The sequence below is a fragment of the Poromitra crassiceps genome, assembly GCF_964638095.1.
Source record: "Poromitra crassiceps genome assembly, chromosome: 30".
In the NCBI taxonomy this organism is placed as follows: Eukaryota; Metazoa; Chordata; class Actinopteri; order Beryciformes; family Melamphaidae; genus Poromitra; species Poromitra crassiceps.
The window spans coordinates 12,176,967-12,195,763 of NC_139652.1; the positions used below are offsets into that span (position 1 = coordinate 12,176,967).

Here is an 18,797-nt window from a genome sequence, read left to right on the forward strand (position 1 = left end):
AATCAACCAGAGAGACAGACGTCGAAAGACAAGCTCACTACCCACTCATCAGCCCAGAGATGGCCTTAGTATGGAGGCCAATGGTTCAACCCGTACACCAAATAACCAAAAACACACATCGAATAGTGCCAAAATACATGTTGTGCTTCGGATGAAATATTAATCGAAATGCGGAGAAATGATCTTTTTTTAGGGTAAATACGGTAAATACATAGCCGGAATTACTTTCTAAACATGACCACCAGGCATGCGCGACATACAGCGCATGCGCTGTGTACAGCGGAAGCACTCTTTACAGGCAAACAAGGAAGTAACTCGGTGTGGCGATTTACTCCGAAAATAACGTTTCACCTAACTATGGATTAATATTTCATCTCGTGGTGAGTACCCGAAGCACATTACATGTATTTTGGGACAATTTGATGTGTTTTTGGTTATTTAGAATTTATTTTGAACGGGTGTACCATTGGCATCCATTCTAAGGCGATACTTACGAACTTCACGACTGTAGCTCACTGCATACTGCTCGGACAGTAAAGGCATGGTGTACGTTATGTGGGGGGGATATGGCAAATGAGCTAAACTCTGGAAAAAGTGGCGTATCCCTTTAAACAAATGAAAATTCAAACTTGCTGGTGCCCAGCTCCTTGAAAACTAACACTGAAAATACAACATAAAATAGTGGAGTTTGAAAAGGTTGCAAACCGCTGGTGTACTGTAGGGGTTACACCCGCCAAACCCCCCCCTCCCCCCAACACACACACACACACACACACACACACACACACACACACACACACACACACACACACACACACACACACACACACACACACACACACACACACACACACACACTTTGTGAGCTACATAACCCTGGCAATGTTTTTCTTTTCTTCCCCAAGTATAATGTTCAATACTCTTTCTTTACCTCCGTTTACCTGCTGCTTCACTCAGCCTCCTCTCTACAAACCTCAGGGTTCAAACTGAACATTTATCCAATAGAGGCAAGTCTATAATGTCCTCTTCCTCTAAATGCAACTGTCTGGTGTGACTGGGGCTTTATTGGATTGATGAAACACACAGGACATGCATTAAAAGCACACGTTCAGGATCTCCTGATGTGTATATTATGGCCACAGCACCATGTTCATAGCCATTCCTTTCATTAGTTCCACTGAGTTTTTATTCAACACACATGTAACATACAATTTGGAGACGCATATACACTTGTTTTACAACATATCCGTTCCATGTCTGATCCAAACATTGCTACAATCTTCTTCAATGGTAATTATAATATCTATTCATGGCCAGCATACATCAAGTACCTTTACCAATGAACTGACAGTACACTCACTTTAATCACACAGACTTTGTGGATTATACTTGAGACAAACACAAAAAGGAGCATACACACAGTCCACCCACATCCATACAAGTGGAACAGCATATAAAAAGAAAATACAACGAAGAATAGCTGTGTTTAAATCGCTCGTCAACAGGCACAATAATTGACGGACATCTGGGGGCTATAACGTTACGCAATGTCGTGATGTTTGTCCACTACGAGCCACCGTCGTTGTTCACAAGCTAAGCCTATCAGCGTGCTCCTAACGCGAGCTGTCAACCTGTCAATCAGCTGTCAATGCGGTTTGTTGCCACACAATAAATTTTTTCCAAGCCAGTGTGATCCTTGACTCGCTCTCAACACGGCAGCCAATCAGCGTTGAACAGTGAGCGACTGATGGTAGCGAAATTTCGCTCGAGTTGGGATATTTCATCTCGGGCGACGAGCGAATTTTCGCCCTATCGCTCTGTCTCTGTCGCTCGGATGCCCAGCGATGTTTCTCCCGGGGCGAATCTACGCTCAATCGCTCGTTTCCATTGACTTTGTATGTAAACTCGATGCCAGCGAAAAACTTTAATAGGTCGGTGTGAACGCACGAGGTTACTACAGGTCAGGCTGGCATTGCCTGTATTAAAGTAGCCCATGTGTTCACTTTACTTTACTTTATTTCATTTTTTTCATTTAGCAGACGCTTTTGTCCAAAGCGACTTACAGCATATTACAATATGGCATAAAAATACAGCAATAAAATGCAACAATAAACAACAATAAATAGAAATAAAGACGGGAACATAAAATACACACATCACTTTTCGGAGGGGCCCAGGTGTAGTTCGAAAAAGTGTGTTTTTAGTCTCCGGCGGAAAATGGCCAACGAGTCAGCCAGCATAACAGAGGGGGGGAGCTCGTTCCACCATTGAGGAGCCAGGGAGGAAAAGAGTCGTGAGTGGGCTAAGCGGCCCCCAGGGTCACGTAGTGATGGAGGGGCAAGGCGAGCTGTGCAGGTGGAGGAGCGGAGGGGACGGTTGGTTGTTTGAAAACTAACTAAAGATTGCAGATAGGTAGGGGCTGACCGGTGAACTGCCCGGTAGGCCAGTACAAGGGTTTTGAATTTAATTCGGGCTATAATTGGGAGCCAGTGGAGGTCGCGGAGAAGGGGAGTGACGTGAGAGAATTTCGGTAGATTGAACACCAGTCGGGCAGCTGCGTTCTGGATGAGCTGGAGGGATTGGAAGGCCGAGGCAGGTAGCCCCGCCATGAGAACATTGCAGTAATCAAGGCGGGAAAGAACAAGTGCCTGTACCAGTAGTTGAGTTGCCTCCCTAGTGAGAAATTTTCTGATTTTTCTGATGTTGTATAGTTGGAACCTACATGAGCGGGCGGTTGCAGAAATGAAAGATGAGGTTGAAAGCTGATTATCTATAATGACACCTAGGTTTTTGACAGTTTTTGATGGCCGTACAGTGGTATTGTCTATGGTGATGGAAAGGTCTGTGAGAGGGCAGTTTTTACCGGGGATGAAAAGAAGTTCTGTTTTGTCGAGATTGAGTTTTAGATGATGTGCGGTCATCCAGGTTACAATGTCTTTGAGACACGCGGCTAGGCGTGCCTCAATTTGGGTATCGTCAGGGGGAAAAGAAAGAAAGAGTTGAGTGTCGTCGGCATAGCTGTGATAGGAAAACCCGTGAGAGGAGATTATGTGACCAAGGGACCTAACATACAGAAGAAATAGGAAGGGGCCGAGGACAGATCCCTGGGGGACACCCGTGTTCAGAGTGCATGATTTAGAGAGGGACCCACACCAGAGAACCTGAAGGGAGCGGTTGGAAAGGTAAGAGGTGAACCATGAGAGTGCAGTGCCAGAAATACCAAGATCAGTGAGAGTGGAGAGGAGGATGTGATGATTCACCGTGTCAAATGCAGCTGATAGATCCAGGAGTACTAAAACAGAGGAGAGGGAGGAGGCTTTGGCTGTGTGAAGGGCATGAGTGACAGAGAGGAGAGCTGTTTCAGTGGAGTGAGCGTTGTGCGAGTGTTCAGGTGAGTTGTGAGGAAGTAAAAGTGCTCTAAAGCTCAGAGATACCGTAGCTTAAGTGCTCTAAAGCTCAGAGATACCGTAGCTTCGCTCTGCTTCTCATGACAGGCCGTCCACGCGCTTCTGACTGCTTTTTCAATTACTGGTAATCAAAGGCGCGATTATTATGACAGCATCCAATGTGCTCTTGACGGTGGGCGGCAATCTCCCCCTAATCACACCGCCATCGCAGTCATTAATTTACTGTCAGCCCCTCATGCCCGCACCATGCCACAATCTACCGCCTGAGAGGCTCAGAGGCTGCCTGGAAAATAAGAACGAAAACACATCAAGAGGAGAGGCAACGTAGCAGAGGAGAGAGAGACGAGAGAGAGAGAGAGAGAGAGAGAGAGAGATGAGAGAGAGAGAGAGAGAGACGAGAGAGAGAGAGAGAGAGAGAGAGAGAGAGAGAGGAGAGAGAGAGAGAGAGAGAGAGAGACAAGAGAGAGAGAGAGTGCTGAATGTGTGTGTGTGATGGATCAAGAGACAGACCCACTTTACTGTTGCTTCTGAGTGTGTGTGTGTGTGTGTGTGTGTGTGTGTGTGTACGTGTGTGTGTGTGTGTGTGTGTGTGTGTGTGCATGAGCAAGTATTTTCTACACAACAGTAACGGCCCCATAGACCGTATAATAAATATGGACATAGCTACTGTGTCATCATCACCCATTGGTTTATGATTTAGCGGCTTTAGCTCAGGAGGTAGAGCGGGTCGGCCAATGACGCAAGGGTTGGCGGTTCGATCCCCGCTCCCTCCCAGCTGCTGTCGCTGTGTCCTTGGGCAAGACACTTAACCCTCCTTGCTCCCGATGGTGTGTAGGCACCCTGCGTGGCAGCCTGCCGCCATCGGTGTATGAATGGGTGAATGTAGACTATCTACTGATTGTAAAGCGCTTTGGATAAAAGCGCTATATAAATGCAGGCCATTTACCATTTACCATGATTTTGAAGCCTCGAGTTTCGCATCAGTATCGCCATCTTGGTTATTTGGAGCCAGAAGTGACATCGATTTGGACACGAAGAGCTGCAAACACTGCCACCTGCTGTTGGTCTGCGATCGGCGACCAGCGCGGTCACTGCACATGTGACCCGTCAATCACATCGTCTATTTGACTCTAGATGGCACCATGATTTACAAAATGATCATCATGCTGTATTGGAGAAGATGTGAAACCGGCGATTGAGACGAGACCATAAACCCATTAGGAGAGCGTTTACTGAGGCCATAAATCAAGTGAGCGTAGGGTTACTTTCCCATTGACTTCCATGCAATCGGACTTCATTTTGCAGCCAGTAGAGTCACCCCCCTGCAGGCCATTAGAAAGAATGCAGGTTTAAGGCACTTACACGTTGGCTTCGCTTTTCACGAACGGACCGACGGTACCTCCTTGATTGTGCCACGCGACAAGAAAGCAACAAAGGAAAAAGGGTCATCACACGCACACGCACGCACACACACACACACATGCACACACACACGCACGCACACACACACACGCACACACACACACGTATCATCCACCATGCAGTAATCGCAGCAATCTATTTTCTCTGATCCTTTAGCCACAGGTCTTCTGCACTATACCAGGTCATTAATTAGTTAGAAGTCACTTTAGGCTTGTTTCACTGAGGCCAGGTAGGGATGATGTAGTACCTCTCCACACCTCTGTTTTGCCTCAGTCTCATTTGTGCCGTTTATTTTTAAAGACATCCAAAAATGATTTCCATATTTCCTACAGATAGCCTACACAACAACTATCTCACATCAAATTAGCATGCGAGATGTGTGCTGTCTCTATAGCTCCCCATTACCTCCATGAGCGCTTCATTGCATCAGGACGATGTGCTACTTTAATAATATCATTACCAGCCGACGAGACAGCGATAGCTCAGTTAGTAATCGCTTTTAATATAGCTAATTTCTGATGTTTGCAATTCACGTTCAGCACTAAAGCTTCCGCCAATCTGTCTCTTTCACATCGTCTCCTCCTCCTCGTCGCACATCAGATTTTGAAGTTGTCGTCGCTTCCGAGACAGTCAATTAAAGATCTGAGCCTCCTGCACAGGTGGAGGCTGTCGGGAGAGATGAAATGACAAAGCTCCGATAATGTCGTTTTAAAGCCCCAACTCTTTCTCCACCCGGGCTGCATGTAGGTTTTCCCCCGCTCCAAACATACCTTGATGGTCTGTCAGTGTGTGGGGGTGTTGTAGGGAGGAGAGGAGGAGGAGGAGGAGGAGGAGGAGGAGGAGGAGGAGGGGGTAGAGGCACCAGGTGGCGTCTCTGTGACATTGCTACTGGCCTTTCCCCTTCCTCTCCATCATCTCATTCTATGTTCTGTGAACTGACCCCCCCGGCATTCCCAAAGCGCTGCCCCGTATCTGACACGTGTAAGCAGCAGCCCGACCCGCAGACGTCACCGAGGAAATGAATCTCTCCGTTTCTCTCGGTGTGTGAGACCCCCCCTCTGAGCGCCCCCCCCCCCCCCCCCCCCCCCCCCCCCCCCCCCCCCCCCCCGCCCCCCCCTGGCCCCGCCTCCTTCCAGCCGTGTGTTTCTGCTCTAATGAAGACCTCGCGAGGAGGAGAGGCCATTTCACACTTGATTCCCTTCGACACCTCCTGACACGTTTCAGCACGGGGGGAGAACGGGACACAGACCAGCCTATTTGTTGTTTGGCTGCACCTCTGTCGTGTGGGAACTGGGAACTGTTTGAGCGCAAGTGGGAGCAAAAAAGTGGCTTATGTGCTGTACAGTGGCTGTCTGCAACCACTGTATGTGGTAATCAAGAACAATGAGAGGAGTGGGAGCAGTTGTGTTTGGTTCCATATGATATATATATATTTTTTTGTTTACCTATTTTTCTTTATATTAGATGAGGGGGCGGTGTGCGGTTTTAGAGCTCTAGCTGTGGGTAATCAATCAAATCTCACTTTCTGTGTGTATATTTATGAACTTAAATGATGAATTCATGCAGACACCCAGGTGCTAAGCTACGTTTTCCACTAGGCTCATGGGAAATTTGGCAACTGCTGATTTGTTAGTCGATAGTTTGTTGATCTCTCCCCAAGGGGAAACGAGGACTACTTTAGTGCTGCAGCAAACGCGTATATCTGTTAGCATTTCCATAATTATAGTTTATTTACAGTCTAATATTCTAATACTACGGCTTGCAAGAAAATCACTTCTTGAGTCCTCTGACATTTATCAAAGCCGCTCTGATGAAGCTCTGCCAGCCGAAAAAAGTCTTTCATGATCAAACACTTTCTGACTCCCAAAGTTCAGACGAGCCTTGGCAATCCAAAACTCAATAAGCATCTCAAAAACAAGTGGATTTTTGTGGTGAAACTTCACAAACATTGTTGTTTGATCTTTCTTGGAACAGAATGCTGTCATTGTTATTAGTGATGGGAATTACGACTCTTTGAAGGGAGCCGGATCTTATGGCTCCGTTCCCTTCTGAGAGCCGTTCAAAATAGCGGCTCCTCGTTCTAGGCACCTTCTAGGCAACTAGCCTACTGTTGATCTGCGAAATCACTAGGAAATGATATGGTACGATTTGGATCAGATTTGATCTTAGACCCACCACTATTTCATTTAGCATCTGTGGACTGCAGCAGCATTAAATTACTCATACAGTATGTCCAGACCTAATGTCAATGATCTGCATTGTAAACATGACACAAGGTGACATCATATCCATCTGCGCTTAGTCAGTGAATTTACTTCTTCTATGAAATGTGTTGTGTAAATAAGTTGGCTTTCCTTGAATGCAATTCATGCAACACTTCGCTGCTCAGAAAGTCATCAGATGCACTCCGCGGCGTAGCCCGTTTTGATATTAAGCCGAGTCCGCCCACCCAGGCCAGTTACAGCATGCGCCGGTAGCAATTAACGAGTGCACCTATCCTCCCTGCTCCAGCGGGCTAGCAGAGGGAGTGAGGGAGTCTACCCTGTGTGTGTGCTGGGGAGCGGCAGGCAGTGAAACGGCTCGGACTCGGTAGGACTCGGTTCCCTTCGTTCATAGCAAAGAGCCGTTCAATAGATCCGGATCGTTCGCGAACCGTCACATCACTAATTGTTATGCATTCAGATTTTCTTTTTCTTTAGCGAGCCTCAGACCTATTTCCATTTCTTTCAAGGCTTATTGATTGATTGATTGATTGATTGATGTGTGTGTGTCCTTAAATTGGTATTCTTTACTAGCCATTCAAATGTTTACCACCACCACCATCTGACAACATAACAAGGCATCTGGTTTTGTCTCTGTCTGTACTTCTATGTAGGAAGTGGAGTTATGTCGACTCAACAGCCAGGAGAAACTGGGCCTGACGCTGTGCTACAGGACCGACGAGGAGGAAGACGTGGCCATCTATGTCAGCGAGGTGAGTAGACCTGCAAGAGATAGATAACGAAACCCGCCAAGTTGAGAAAGACTTTTGCAGAACGGAAAGCTTGTTGTTGGTAAGCTCTCTCGGCTAATTTCCTTCATCTACTGTAAGACCTCGGGGTTGTAGCTTCTTGGAGTTATAGTTTGCCTTGAGGGAAGTAGTCCACTTTTTATATTTGATTCTTCGCCCTTTATCCAGACTTGTTTCTTTACCCAGCTTGCCTTGCTCCTGGTGATGCTGGTGAACAACATGCAACAGACATGTATCCTCCTCCTCCTATCGCTATTTCTTTTCCAACCACCAAAGTCAGGACTACTACTACTAGCAACTGAACAAATAAAATGTAAATACTCTGGGGGGGGGGGGAGGGGTCTTTGAAGCTTCACATTAACATATCATCATGCGTCCTCGGAGAAGCCGGCAATCATCGTGACTAGAGATTATAGTGGGCTCAGTAAAAATGGGCTTAACAACTCCGAAGCTAGAGTTGTGGGGCTAAATCAATAGTGACATTTAATATTCGCCTCTGTCTTTTCATTTACTGTTTACTTTAATAATCATGTGAGCAAAGCAGGTTTCTCTGTTGATTTCAAAATTGAACCCGTTTATCAAGCACAGATGTGATTATTGGATAGTTTAGCAGCAATGTTCTAAGTTACTGCATATGATTACACTGTCAGACTGCAGCACAAATCTCTGCTAAGAAAAACAAAACTGAAATGTTCTCTGGGTCTTTCTTGGTGTTGTGCACCCGCGTCTTTCTAATGCAGCTGACAGGACCAAGGAGGCTGTAAATGGAGTGTATTTATACATCGCATTTATCTAGGCATACAATATGCCTACGTTCATCCATTCATTCATTCATACACTGATGGCGGCAAGCTACCGCGCAGAGTGCTGGCACAACCATCAGGGGCAATTTGGGGTTCAGTATCTCGACTGGAGGAGCCGGGGATCGAGCCACCGACCCCTTTTATGCAAAGCAATTAGTGGACGACCCGCTCTGCCGCCTGAGCCACAAATGCCCCCAATAGGCTGTGACATATGTAGGCCGAAAGACGCGTTTCGTCCCCGTTTTCTTCCTTCCTTTCTCCCACTTGTTGGAAGCATGTCCAAAATCGTAGTCTCCATTCCACTCAACTTTCTCTAAACCATTCGTTTGAAGCTGAGTCAGACCCAGCACGGTGCCTGCTTTCCAGACCTGAGCAGAATATAGAGCCCTGCTTTCAGACCTGAGCAGAATGCAGACCCCCTGTGGCTCTTGGCAGCATCCTCGAGTCTTCACAGTGGAGAGAAAAAGTAGTGCTGTGCATTCAGATGAGGCGGCTGAATGTCACGGTGTGCGTGGCGTGTCAGAGGAGCTGCTTTAATATACTCTGATCTGGCATAAGTCGTAAGACCACATCAACACTGAGCAGAGAAAAACACACAAGGGCATTTTAAAATGCGTTTGAAATCTCCCTACTGAGTCCAGTCGATGGGTCACCGAGAGAAAAATCAACAGCTTTGTTATTTGAGTTGCGTTATTTCCATACATACAGCGGTTGAATTGTGCAGAAGGGCGCATGACTAAAAACACAATTAATAGCAGCACAATTTTCCAATGGAAATTTCAGCAATCTAGTGAATTAGTCACTGCATATACAGTATCGATTCAACATTTCAAGGTTTGCGTGTGTGCTTTTCTTATAACGTAAACTGATTATAACAGACGGATTGCCTCTAGTTTTTCCCCTGTATCAGACCAGACACAGTTTATTCAGTCCCAATCCAGTCTACTGACCTCCTCCGTCCCAGTTTAATGACTGGTCCTCTGTGTAGGAGTGGACTATCATGAAGATGGAATGCCACAGCGCCCAGCCATCTCCAGAGATCCCGCCTGATTGGACAGAGTGAAACGAATGGCCCCAGACACCGATTGATTGGCCGATGAAAGAGTGTCCTGCCCCCTACGCTCGCTGCCATTACTTACAGGAGGAGCATGCGCACGGCGGAGCAGGCGCACGGTGGAGCCAGCGAGGCTGTGCCGTGTGTAGATGCTATAGGCGGACTCTCGCGTTACATCAACCTGTCATAATATAGCGATGGAGGCGGGTGCAGTTTAGCTCCAGCGAGAGATTCGGTGGTAAAGGTGCTGATTGGTGCAGGTTCCCTCCTATTTTTACCTTGACATGTTTACTGACAGGTTTTGCTGCGGCTTTTGTCTCGCTTCCACATAGAGAGAGATTGAAAGTGGCCTTGATACCTAACCAGGCAGCCACAGTAATGCTATCTGACAGCTAAGGTCTTCCCCTGCCAGCAGTCTACTGTGGTGGTTTTTCAAGGAGATAAGTTAATACCAGACTAGACATATCTGGCTGGATGATCTCTTGATTATGGGCGAGGAAAATTTCCAGGCGCTTCCTGATTTCCTCCAATATAGACTGAGGGTATATAATATATATAATATAATATAATATAGACTGAGGGTATATAATATAATATAATATAGACCAGTGATCCTCACTATTTCTTCGATGAGAGCCACACTGGCAGGACAAAGTCAATAGGAGAGCCACTTTTACCGCAAAACACCAAAAGCCACCCCAACCAAGCACATCTGCCTACCATTTTTTTGTTTTATTGTTTTACACACACACACACACACACACACACACACACACACACACACACACACACACACACACACACACACACACACACACACACATCATCATACTATTATGGGATGCGATGCGAACAGTTGTATTATGGGATGTGCGTTTCCCAGGCAACGACACACGTTGACACGTTTTGGAACAGCGCTGCACGCTGGCACAATAGCAAAATGCTTATTGTTTTGAATGATTTGGCACCTTCTATTACTGTGTCAACACCAGTATTGTTGTATTGTAATAATATGCCATAAAGGTTTATTGAAATTTTGGGGAGAGCAGTGGGGGGGGGGGGGGGGGGGGGGGATGCAATTTCTTGCAATTTTAGCACTTGATAGCTGAGTCTGCAAAGTTCGAAGATGGGAACTGTGCAGAAGGTTGCCGTGAGGTTAGTCTATGAACAACTCCAGAGGACTTGCGGAGCACACCCTTATAGGTCCCGACTATGACATCACACTGCGTTGTGACATCATCAGTAAGGCCATCAGAGACGACATGATTTAAGAGGGGCCGCCAACTAAAGCTTCGAGAGCCGCCAGCGTCTCGCGAGCCGCGCAATGAGGAACTAGGACATAGACTGACATGCTGTGCCCTTTTCCCACACAGGTCGGTCCAAACAGCATCGCTGCCAGGGACGGCCGCATCCGAGAGGGGGATCGTATTTTACAGGTACAGTAAGACTCTCTCTCTCTCTCTGTCTCTCCCTCTGTGTGTCTCTCTCTCTCTCTGTCTCTCCCTCTGTCTGTCTGTCTCTCTCTCTCTCTCTCTCTCTCTCTCTCTCTCTGTCTCTCTCTCTCTCTCTCTCTGTCTCTCCCTCTGTCTGTCTCTCTCTCTCTCTGTCTCTCCCTCTGTCTGTCTGTCTCTCTCTCTCTCTGTCTCTCCCTCTGTGTGTCTCTGTCTCTGTCTCTCTCTCTCTCTGTCTCTCCCTCTGTCTGTCTCTCTCTCTCTCTGTCTCTCCCTCTGTCTGTCTGTCTCTCTCTCTCTCTGTCTCTCTCTCTCTCTGTCTCTCCCTCTGTCTGTCTGTCTCTCTCTCTCTCTGTCTCTCCCTCTGTCTGTCTCTCTCTCTCTCTCTCTCCCTGTCTCTCTGTCTCTCTCTCTGTCTCTCCCTCTGTCTGTCTCTCTCTCTGTCTGTCTCTCTCTCTCTCTGTCTCTCCCTCTGTGTCTCTCTCTCTCTCTCCCTCTGTCTGTCTCTCTCTCTCTCTCTCTGTCTCTCCCTCTCTCTCTCTCTCTGTCTCTCTCTCTCTCTCTCTCTCTCTCTCTCTCTGTCTCTCCCTCTCTCTCTCTCTCTCTCTGTCTCTCCCTCTGTCTGTCTCTCTCTCTGTCTCTCCCTCTCTCTCTCTCTCTCTCTCTCTGTCTCTCCCTCTGTCTGTCTCTCTGTCTCTCCCTCTCTCTCTGTCTCTCCCTCTGTCTGTCTCTCTCTCTCTCTCTGTCTCTCCCTCTGTCTGTCTCTCTGTCTCTCCCTCTGTCTGTCTCTCCCTCTGTCTGTCTCTCTCTCTCTCCCTCTCTCTCTCTGTCTCTCTCTCTCTCTGTCTCTCGCTCTCTCTCTGTCTCTCCCTCTGTCTGTCTCTCTCTCTGTCTCTCCCTCTGTCTGTCTCTCTCTCTGTCTCTCCCTCTGTCTGTCTGTCTCTCTCTCTGTCTCTCCCACTGGCCCCCTGTCAACCCACTCTCATTAGATTCAACATAAACCCCTCTTTTATTTGGTCACACTCCGCCATTGTCTCGCAGCACGAGAGCACCTTCATGTTTCATGGCAGCACATTAAAGGGGGAGCTCGCCCCCACTGTGGCGCCCCCCTCCCCCCCGGGGCATTTTAGTTACCGAGTCAGCACCAACAGGGCTTTTTAACAGTTCTGGTTCAGGAAGGCGCTCTGCTGCAGCCCCCCTATGGGAGAGCTGCTGAAAGGCTGTGTGTGTGCTTCATATTGGGCCAGAGGGGTCTGCGGGGATGCTGTTACCCCCCCCCCCCCCCGGAGGAGAGGCATTTCTTTTAGGATGAGGGCAGCACGCTGCAGCCTGGGTGGGCTGCACGGCTGATGATGACTGCTTTGTGTGGGAGATTCACTGCCTCTCATTTCAATGTGAAGTTTGAAAATGGCAGAAAAGTAATATAGGGGACCACAATAGGTAAAGCGAGCAATTCTTCGGGAGCGATAATGAATGGGAGTGATGAGTGGCAGGTGGATATTTTAGGAAGTGAGGGGTTTCTGAATGGGGGAAGCAGACTGTGCTCTTCTATACAGTAAATATGCTTTAATGAGTTCTGCACACTGCAGTATTAGGGGGGCAACAGGAATATAAAGATGCTTTAATGAGTTCTGCACACTGCAGTATTAGGGGGGCAACAGGAATAGAGTCACGGGGGAAATGGATATTCTGTGCAAGCGATTATTAGATGGGGGGAGGGATGCACCGTTTGGCCAAAGATAATGCGCTGTACTGGTCTAATTGTCTACCAGCGCCTGTGTGTGTGTGTGCGTGTGTGTGTGTTGTGTGTGTGTGTGTGTGTGTGTTGTGTGTGTGTTGTGTGACTGACTTGAGCTAGGAGGTGTGAGTGTGTGTGTGTGTGTGTGTGTGTGTTGTGTGTGTGTTGTGTGACTGACTTGAGCTAGGAGGTGTGAGTGTGTGTGTGTGTGTGTTGTGTGACTGATTTGAGCTAGGAGGTGTGGAGTGTGTGTGTGTGTATGTTGTGTGACTGATTTGAGCTCGGAGGTGTGTGTGTGTGTGTGTGTGTGCCTGTGTGCGTGTGGTGGCAGTGATGGTGGTGCTGTGCGCGTGTTGGGAGGAGGGGGTGTTTGTGAGGCACACCAGTACTCTGGCACTATTATCCACTAGTGACAGGGCCATTACTCTGCCTGCAAAAAGATGGACGCCCCCTGTCAGCGGCCAGTTAATTGTGCGGCGAGATGTATGTACGCTGCCGGATACTTTGTGAACACAACAGTTCCGTCGACCCATGGCCGTCGTCCCATTCATAATCACTGCTCGGTCCTCCCTCATATGAAGCTGGAAAGAACGGCTTTGGTTGTAGCACCTTATGTTTTTCTTTAGGGCTTTTGTATAGAAGTGAGCGGGTGAGAATGGCTTGTCTGTATGTGTGTGTGTGTATGTGTGTGTCTGTATGTGTATGTGTGTGTGTGTGTGTGTGTGTGTGTTTTTGTATGTGTGTGTGTGTCTACATGCATGCTTGCCTGCATCTGGCTCAATAGTGTGTAGTAACTGTGCATGTGTATGTGTGTTGTTGTCCTCAGATAAATGGCCAGGATGTGCAGGACAGAGAGGAAGCAGTGGCTGCTCTCTCCAGTGAGGACTGTAGGAACATCGTGCTGCTGGTCGCCAGACCCGAGCTGCAGGTTAGAACTTACCTCAGTCACACCTAACCTGCCAACACAACACTCACTGGTTTTAACCCCTTTTTCCTGCTGTGCTCCCGACTTGTCATTTCTCCCGTTAATCTCCCGATTTCATAGTGATACCAATGAAATGGCTGTAGCAGGCTGTAGATTTAAACCCAACCGTGCCATACTAGCTCCAGTTTCGGCCAATCTGGGTACCCATCGAGAGATTAAATTTTGGCTAAATTTTCACCAGGCAAAAACTATTTTCGAAGTGGTCCCTTTGACCTTTTGCCTCAAGATATCTAAATAAAAATGGAGTCTCCCCTTCACAGATAGGGGTAGCAGAAGCCTTCAAGATTCAAGATTCAAGATTTATTAAGTGTCCCAAAAGGGCAAATTGGATTGCAAAAAGCGTAGTACGAAGTACATACATAAAAACAAATAAGACAATAAAGACATTGTAAAAACAGTCTAGAGCAGCAGTTTAAAGTGCAACACAATAGTTAAAGTGCAAATGACAACAGTAGCAACGATCTAAAGTGCACAGTAGAGATATAAAGTGCAGTGTGGCGAGTGACTGCCTTCACTCTCAGCAGCACATTTATATCACAAGAAAGAGCTACAATGTATCATTGTATTAAAGCACAAAAGAAAAACCTCTGCCTTGTTCGACAAGGCAGCATAAATTGACAGAACAATGGATCACATCACTGACAGTTTCGACGGACCTGAGGGATTCGGGAGGGAGGGAGGGGGCGCCCACTTTTTCACAGCCTCAACATCGGGGCAGGTATGCCTCTCACACTGACACCTGTGGGCCTGACAGATCTTTCATCCGTTGAATGCTTTTAGTCACATTTTACACAACACCTACTGTGGGCCTGAGGCACATTACAGCGCTGAAGGTCTCTCATCCACAGTAGCCGGCCCAGAGTCAACATTAGCAGTCTGAGGTAGCTACACCCCCCCCCCCCCCCCTCCCTTCACCCTCTCGACCAGCGCCACCCCCCCTGGTGGAAGCCACCGCCGGGACACCTCATCATGTTTTATTTTTATGTAGCGCCACTGTAATTGACTTCCAACGGTAAGCCATAAAAGCTAATGGCATGCTAATGTGGAGTGAGTTCAGGCCCACGGGCCGGTGGCGACTCGTGAGGAGGACTCAGAGTGCAGCCGCCGCCGCAGTGCAGATGAGCCAGGAGCAATGCTATAGACTCTTTGTAATTAAATTATGTCTCTCAGTAGTAAATCTGAAGTCTTCAGATATGGATCGCGTTTTGGTTCACGACAAGCAGACAAAGAGCTGATGGATGGTATGGAGGATATGGGGTCAAAGGTGAACATTCTGCCCATCAAACTGTATTGACTTGATCTTAAGGTTAGAATGTGTATTGTAAACATGAGGATGTGTTTTGTTGCTTAAGAAGTATATATATCAATCAATAAAAAAGAATCAGAAGAAAATCCCATTTAGAGCATTTGAAATATTGCACTGTTGGTTTTGAGACACCATCGCTAAATAACCCTTCACCCCCCCCCCTCCCCCCCCCCTCTCTCTCTCTATCTCTCTCTCTCTCCCTCTCTCTTTCTCTCTCTCTCTCTCTCTCTCTCTCTCTCTCCATAATGCTTTTCACCCTTAGTTGGAGGAGGCCTGGCTGGACGATGAACACAGCGAGTTCCTGGAGCAGTTGAAGATGGAGATGTTGGAGGAGCAGCAGAGAGAGGAGATGGAGCTGGCTGGCCTTCAGGAGGAGCAGGAGAATGACCAGGTCAGACCGACGGCAGCACAACATATTAGGTTTGACCTAATTGAGTTAGCGAGTCAGTGACAGAGCTTTGTGTTCTGGGTTTGAGACATGCTGGAAGGCTCAGTTCCTCTCATTGGCTCTGGCCAAGTGGATAAAAAAAATGAAAATCTGATCAGTCAAAGAGCGATAGCCTCTACTCTACTTTTTACATTGTAAATATATAGACTCCACAGTACTCAATGGATTATGAGTATAAAACCATCATACTGATCAAAAGTCGAATTGCTTTGACTGTATTAGGTCATTATTCACAGTCGATATGAACCTGTTCCTTGAAATTACTACAGCTCTTCATTGAAAGGCAGTGAAAACAAGCTATACCCTTTGAAATATGAATGGATATGAATATTTATGGGATGAGACTGCTGATCCATTTAAATTCCAAATATTAATAATCATAATTTAAAATGATCTTTTGTTGGGAGGATTGCATACTAAAATCCCTATAAATGGGACTTCAAAGACATTGCAGAAAAGAAACAATCCCTGAAGTAACAGCACTGTATTACAGAGCTCCACACAACAACATACGTAATCCTACAGGAGACTCCAGAATAGCGCATAGCACATGCTGATAGTTCTGGTGACTTTATGTTTTTGTTTGGCTTTATTCTATTCTAAGCCAAATAGAATAGAGAATCACCAGAAAGGTTCTGAAAAGTTGCTGAAAATTTCGTGTTTGGAGCATTTCAAGCTGGTCTCATTCATGTTGTTCATTTCAGAGAGCAGAAGATGACACGCCCACCTGCTCCACACTCCCGCATCATAACGACAGTGCAGTGAGTGTGACAAACAGAAGGGAGAGTTCGGAGCACGACGTCCTGGCTCACATCCAGAGACGACTGTCCCAGTGCCTGAGAGACAACCGGGACACGCGCTGTAACGCGGGGGGCTCCGCGCGGCTGGAAGACGACGACGACGACGAGGAGGCGACGACGGAGGGCGATCGTTTCCAGCAGCTCCTGGAGCTGAAGTGTCAGATCCGCAACAGCGGCGAGTACGACCTGTTCTACAGCCGCCGCAGCACCATCGAGTGCAGCGTGGGGGAGCCGGGCGGCGTGCAGCGGGAGCTGCGCATGCTCAACGAGGAGCTGCGCAGCATCGAGCGCGAGTGTCAGAACATCATGCAGGCCCACAAGCTTCGTAAGGGTGGGACCTCCTCGGGCCACTCTGGACCCTCCGCCAAGGACCAGAGCCTCTGCCACGGCGAGCCCACCCGGGGCAAGCTAGGCGAGAGGCTGGAGAAATCGGACAAGGACAGCTCCAGCGCCTACAATACGGCGGAGAGTTCGCGGAGCACTCCTCTGGCCATGGACCGCTCTCCGGAGCACTCTCTCCAGAGGATGGTCAGCCTCACCAACCAGAGGAACCTGTGCAGCAGCCTAGCCGCGGGCCACTCGCCCAGTCCCACGCGCCGCACCACCACAGTCACCGTCAAGAGCAGCAGCCCGGACCACAGCAACCCGTCCGAGTCGGACCAGACGCCCCATGCGGAGGAGGAGAGGAAAGGGAAGTTAAAGCGCGGCGCCTCCCAGATCCCGTACTTCTCGCCGTCCCACAGCTCCCAGCAGAGGCAGGCCAACATACCGGCCCACGCCCGCCACTACCAGAGCTACATGCAGCTGATCCAGCAGCGCTCGGCCGTGGAGTACGCCCAGAGCCAGCTCAGCCTGCTCAGCGTCTGCAAGGAGCCCCAGCGGCCCGCCGACGACGAGCCCAAGATGGAGTGGAAGGTGAAGATCCGCAGCGACGGCACGCGCTACATCACCAAGAGGCCCGTGAGGGACAAGATCCTGCGGGAGCGAGCGCTGAAGATCAAGGAGGAGCGCAGCGGGGGCATGACCACGGACGACGACGCCATGAGCGAGATGAAGATGGGGAGATACTGGAGCAAAGAGGAGAGGAAGCAGCACCTGGTCAGGGCCAAGGAGCAGAAGAGGAGACGGGAGTTCATGCAGAAGAGCCGGCTGGAGAGCTTGAAGGAGAACCCTCAGAGCAGCAGCGAGGGCCGCAAGGAAGTCAGCATTATTGAGCTGAGCCACAAGAAGATGATGAAGAAGCGCAACAAGAAGATCCTGGACAACTGGATGACCATCCAGGAGCTGATGACTCATGGCACCAAGGCCCCAGAGGGAGCCAAGGTGCACAACGCCTTCCTATCAGTCACTACTGTATAAAAAAAAAAACACAAACACACAATCTACCCCATGCGGTATGAATATACTTGCCTCGTTCAATGTGGCGTTTTTATGAGGACAATAGGAATATTTTTCACACTTTGTAACCCGAATAGCATTTTGTAAAGAATTTATCAGTGGTGTCATGGCATTTTCTTCAAGTGTTTTTCAGCATTGATTTTCATGTCACTCTCCCAGGAAAAAACAAAAACAGAACATTTTCTATGAAATTATTGACAGTACAATTATTTTTCTTACTTCACTCTGTACATGTTCTTTTTAACCATTCATTCTTTTCATACTTGCGTTCTGTTCTACCCATATGACTCAAGATAGCTGTATGAGCTCCTTAAGAAAAGTTACATATTTTATTTTGAGTATATAAAGATGTTTTACCTAAGATGTACTCGCAGAGTGCAGAAAACAGCCAATCAGTGGGTTCTTGTCTTTCTGTTTGTTTTTTAGTTTTTATGCTCATGCAATTAACAACAACTCTATGTATCTTTTAAAGCCACATAAATACATGGACACATTCCAATCATAGTACTGTACAACTTGCTAAACTAAGAATGTCTTTAACTCAAATTGTTGATGATTCTGGAATAAATAATCCTTTGAAATGAAGTTGTTTTCAAACTCAAATGTTTTTTTATGCTAACAATTTGCTAATGCATTTACAAAATGTTTATGTATTTCAACAACTGATTTGTAACCCTGTTGATACTGTTAACATTCTTTACAAAATATTGTAATAATGAGTGTGTGTATTCCAGCACTCAAACTGTAGCAACCAAGAAATGGACTCACTATAGACCGTTTCAACTTGACAGCATACACATTCTAAATTAGCCCTAGCCTTACTTCCTGTTGCAGTCAAGGAACCTATGAAGTAGGAAGAGACATCACATCACTGACGTCAGTGTTGGAATTTTGCATTGGGGCCAGACTTTGGGGCAAGTTCTCAAATTTGTGAATGGGGCGCCAGGGGCGGTAACATGTGGGAAGTTACACTAT

The 18,797-nt window shown here is 47.6% G+C and overlaps 1 protein-coding gene across 1 annotated transcript in view; it reads left to right on the plus strand.

Annotated features, from left to right (window-relative positions):
* Positions 1-17,783, plus strand: part of LOC310800320 (PDZ domain-containing RING finger protein 4) — a gene marked incomplete at both ends in the record, with an annotated part of 74,323 nt that extends 56,540 nt beyond the window's left edge. Inside the window, 5 exons of the mRNA XM_083662910.1 lie at positions 7,705-7,803; positions 11,070-11,132; positions 13,712-13,813; positions 15,439-15,567; positions 16,329-17,783. Of these exons, the coding sequence (XP_083519036.1) occupies positions 7,705-7,803; positions 11,070-11,132; positions 13,712-13,813; positions 15,439-15,567; positions 16,329-17,783 (1,848 nt within the window). The remainder of the gene's footprint in view (positions 1-7,704; positions 7,804-11,069; positions 11,133-13,711; positions 13,814-15,438; positions 15,568-16,328) is intronic.
* Between the last annotated feature and the right edge of the window lie 1,014 nt (positions 17,784-18,797).